The sequence below is a fragment of the Salmo salar genome, chromosome ssa11 (assembly GCF_905237065.1).
Source record: "Salmo salar chromosome ssa11, Ssal_v3.1, whole genome shotgun sequence".
NCBI lineage: Eukaryota > Metazoa > Chordata > Actinopteri > Salmoniformes > Salmonidae > Salmo > Salmo salar.
The window spans coordinates 53,239,805-53,244,804 of record NC_059452.1 but is presented as its reverse complement, the minus strand read 5'-3'; the positions used below and the strand labels follow the sequence as shown (position 1 = coordinate 53,244,804).

General features: G+C 46.4%; 1 protein-coding gene across 1 annotated transcript in view; it reads left to right on the top strand.

The window, feature by feature from the left end:
• The window catches only part of LOC106592605 (sodium/hydrogen exchanger 5), a 144,200-nt gene that overhangs the window by 130,834 nt on the left and 8,366 nt on the right, over positions 1 to 5,000 (top strand). The window contains exons 10-11 of the mRNA XM_045689767.1: positions 3,042 to 3,112; positions 3,315 to 3,441. Coding sequence (XP_045545723.1) covers positions 3,042 to 3,112; positions 3,315 to 3,441 — 198 coding nt within the window. The remainder of the gene's footprint in view (positions 1 to 3,041; positions 3,113 to 3,314; positions 3,442 to 5,000) is intronic.

The window sequence follows — 5,000 nt, the reverse complement described above, 5'->3', positions numbered from 1 at the left end:
TGACAGATACGGGCCGACTCTCTTCTTCTGTAACACTGTGACAGATATGGGCCGACTCTCATCTGTAACACTGTGACAGATACGGGCCGACTCTCTTCTGTAACACTGTGACAGATACGGGCCGACTCTCTTCTTCTGTAACACTGTGACAGATATGGGCCGACTCTCATCTGTAACACTGTGACAGATACGGGCCGACTCTCTTCTGTAACACTGTGACAGATACGGGCCGACTCTCTTCTGTAACACTGTGACAGATACGGGCCGACTCTCTTCTGTAACACTGTGACAGATACGGGCCGACTCTCTTCTGTAACACTGTGACAGATACGGGCCGACTCTCTTCTTCTGTAACACTGTGACAGATATGGGCCGACTCTCATCTGTAACACTGTGACAGATACGGGCCGACTCTCTTCTGTAACACTGTGACAGATACGGGCCGACTCTCTTCTGTGACAGATACGGGCCGACTCTCTTCTGTAACACTGTGACAGATACGGGCCGACTCTCTTCTGTAACACTGTGACAGATACGGGCCGACTCTCTTCTGTAACACTGTGTCAGATACGGGCCGACTCTCTTCTGTGACAGATACGGGCCGACTCTCTTCTGTGACAGATACGGGTCGACTCTCTTCTGTGACACGGTGACAGATACGGGCCGACTCTCTTCTGTGACACGGTGACAGATACGGGCCGACTCTCTTCTGTGACACTGTGTCAGATACGGGCCGACTCTCTTCTGTGACACGGTGAAAAATACGGGCCGACTCTCTTCTGTGACACGGTGACAGATACGGGCCGACTCTCTTCTGTGACAGATACGGGCCGACTCTCTTCTGTAACACTATGTCAGATACGGGCCGACTCTCTTCTGTGACACTGTGACAGAAAAGGGCCGACTCTCTTCTGTAACACTGTGACAGATACGGGCCGACTCTCTTCTGTAACACTGTGACAGAGACGGGCCGACTCTCTTCTGTAACACTGTGACAGAGACGGGCCGACTCTCTTCTGTAACACTGTGACAGATACGAGCCGAGCCCCGTGATATTTACTGACCCAGAGACCTCAACGAGCCCCGTGATATTTACTGACCCAGAGACCTCAACGAGCCCCGTGATATTTACTGACCCAGAGACCTCAACGAGCCCCGTGATATTTACTGACCCAGAGACCTCAACGAGCCCCTGATATTTACTGACCCAGAGACCTCAACGAGCCCCGTGATATTATATTTACTGACCCAGACACCTCAACGAGCCCCGTGATATTATATTTACTGACCCAGACCTCAACGAGCCCCATGATATTTACTGACCCAGAGACCTCAACCTTACAGTGCAGACTGTATACGGTCTCTCCCCAGGCTTTTGACCCCTGTTTGACTGAATAATCTCTGTTAACCCAGACTGTATACGGTCTCTCCCCAGGTCTTTGACCTGACTGAATAATCTCTGTTAATCCAGACTGTATACTGTCTCTCCCCAGGCATTTGACCACTGTTTGACTGAATAATCTCTGTTAATCCAGACTGTATACGGTCTCTCCCCAGGTCTCTGACCTGACTGAATAATCTCTGTTAATCCAGACTGTATACGGTCATTCCCCAGATCTCTGACCTGACTGAATAATCTCTGTTAATCCAGACTGTATACTGTCTCTCCCCAGGTCTCTGACTTGACTGAATAATCTCTGTTAACCAAGACTGAATATGGTCTCTTCCCAGGTCTTTGACCTGACTGAATAATCTCTGTTAATCCAGACTGTATACGGTCTCTCCCCAGGTCTCTGACCTGGCTGAATAATCTCTGTTAATCCAGACTGTATACTGTCTCTGACCTGACTGAATAATCTCTGTTAATCCAGACTGTATACTGTCTCTCCCCAGGTCTCTGACCTGACTGAATAATCTCTGTTAATCCAGACTGTATACTGTCTCTCCCCAGGTCTCTGACCTGACTGAATAATCTCTGTTAATCCAGACTGTATACTGTCTCTCCCCAGGTCTCTGACCTGACTGAATAATCTCTGTTAATCCAGACTGTATACGGTCTCTCCCCAGGTCTCTGACCTGACTGAATAATCTCTGTTAATCCAGACTGTATACGGTCTCTCCCCAGGTCTCTGATTTGACTGAATAATCTCTGTTAATCCAGACTGTATACTGTCTCTCCCCAGGTCTCTGACCTGACTGAATAATTTCTGTTAATCCAGACTGTATACAGTCTCTCCCCAGGTCTCTGACCTGATTGAATAATCTCTGTAAATCCAGACTGTATACTGTCTCTGACCTGACTGAATAATCTCTGTTAATCCAGACTGTATACTGTCTCTCCCCAGGTCTCTGACCTGACTGAATAATCTCTGTTAATCCAGACTGTATACGGTCTCTCCACAGGTCTCTGACCTGGCTGAATAATCTCTGTTAATCCAGACTGTATACTGTCTCTCCCCAGGTCTCTGACCTGACTGAATAATCTCTGTTAATCCAGACTGTATACTGTCTCTCCCCAGGTCTCTGACCTGACTGAATAATCTCTGTTAATCCAGACTGTATACGGTCTCTCCACAGGTCTCTGACCTGGCTGAATAATCTCTGTTAATCCAGACTGTATACTGTCTCTCCCCAGGTCTCTGACCTGACTGAATAATCTCTGTTAATCCAGACTGTATACGGTCTCTCCCCAGGTCTCTGACCTGACTGAATAATCTCTGTTAATCCAGACTGTATACTGTCTCTCCCCAGGCCTTTGACCTGACTGAATAGTCTCTGTTAATCCAGACTGTGTACGGTCTCTCCCCAGGTCTTTGACCTGACTGAATAATCTCTGTTAATCCAGACTGTATACTGTCTCTCCCCAGGCTTTTGACCTGACTGAATAATCTCTGTTAATCCAGACTGTATACTGTCTCTCCCCAGGTCTCTGACCTGACTGAATAATCTCTGTTAATCCAGACTGTATACGGTCTCTGCCCAGGTCTCTGACCTGATTTAATAATCTCTGTTAATCCAGACTGTATACTGTCTCTCCCCAGGCTTTTGACCACTGTTTGACAGCAGTGGAAGACATCGCTGGACTCAACGGTTACCATCACTGGAGAGACAAGTCAGTAACCCTTAGCTCTGCAGTCAATGTTTCAACTGAAATATCATTTCTTATCATTTTAATATTATCATGGACTCTGAAGGGCCAATCGTAACTTCCACTTCACTGAATGTGTGTTAGTGTTCCCTTCTCAAACAGACCTGTAACATATATATATATACCGTCGTTAATCCCCTTCCCCTCTACGGGCGTCTACATTCAGGTGGGAGCAGTTTGACAAGAACTACCTGAGCAAACTGCTGCTGAGGAAGTCTGTGTACCGGAAGAGCGAGCTGTGGGAGGTCTATCAGAAGATCAATATTAGAGATGCCATCAGTGTTATAGACCAGGTATGATGGGAGGGAGGGAGGGAGGGAGGGAGGGAGGGAGGGAGGGAGGAGGGAGGGAGGGAGGGAGGGAGGGAGGGAGGGAGGGAGGGAGGGAGAGCTGTGGGAGGTCTATCAGAAGATCAATATTAGAGATGCCATCAGTGTTATAGACCAGGTATGATGGGAGAGAGGGAGGGAGGGAGGTCTATCAGAAAATCAACATTAGAGATGCCATCAGTGTTATAGACCAGGTATGATGGGAGGGAGGGAGAGAAGGAGAGAGGGAGAGAGGGAGAGAGGGAGAGAGAGAATCGGTGGCACTGATTTTGTCCAGTGCTCTGTTGTGTTGTAAATGCCAACCAGGACCACTAGATGGCACTGCTCCTCAACTCACGGCAGCATGGCAGTGACGCACCAGGAATGAACACCTGAACGTGGAAAGTTTCCCCACAGTACAGATCTGGGAATAGCTTCCCTTCTCCCAATCCTAACCTTATCCATTAGTGGTGGAAATGCTCAACTGACCCAAGATCAGTGTCTACTGATCTGTTACGCTGCTGCTACTCTCTGTTCATCATATATGGATAGTCACTTTAACCATATCTACATACTACCTCAATCAGCCTGTACTAACCGGTGTCTGTATGTAGCCTCTCTACTGTATATAGCCTCTCTACTGTATATAGCCTTTCTACTGTATGTAGCCTCTCTACTGTATGTAGCCTCTCTACTGTATATAGCCTCTCTACTGTATATAGCCTCTCTACTGTATATAGCTTCTCTACTGTATATAGGTTCTCTACTGTATGTAGCCTCTCTACTGCATGTAGCCTCTCTACTGTATATAGCCTCTCTATGGAATATAGCTTCTCTACTGTATGTAGCCTCTCTACTGTATGTAGCCTCTCTACTGTTATAGCCTCTCTACTGTATATAGCCTCTCTACTGTATATAGCCTCTCTACTGTATATAGCCTCGCTACTGTATATAGCCTCTCTACTGTATATAGCATCGCTACTGTATATAACCTCTCTACTGTATATAGCCTCTCTACTGTATATAGCCTCTCTACTGTATACAGCCTCTCTACTGTTATAGCCGCTCTACTGTTATAGCCGCTCTACTGTATATAGCCTCTCTACTGTATATAGCCTCTTTACTGTTATAGCCTCTCTACTGTATATAGCTTCTCTACTGTATATAGCCTCTCTACTGTATATAGCCTCTCTACTGTATGTAGCCTCTCTACTGTATATAGTCTCTCTACTGTATATAGCCTCTCTACTGTATATAGCCTCTCTACTGTATATAGCCTCTTTACTGTTATAGCCTTTCTACTGTATATAGCCTCTCTACTGTATATAGCCTCGCTACTGTATATAGCCTCTCCTGTATATAGCCTCTCTACTGTATATAGCCTCTCTACTGTATATAGTCTCTCTACTGTATATAGCCTCTCTACTGTATATAGCCTCACTACTTTTATAGCCTCGCTACTGTATATAGCCTCTCTACTGTATATCGCCCCTCTACTGTATATAGCCTCTCTACTGTATATAGCCTCTCTACTGTAATACCTT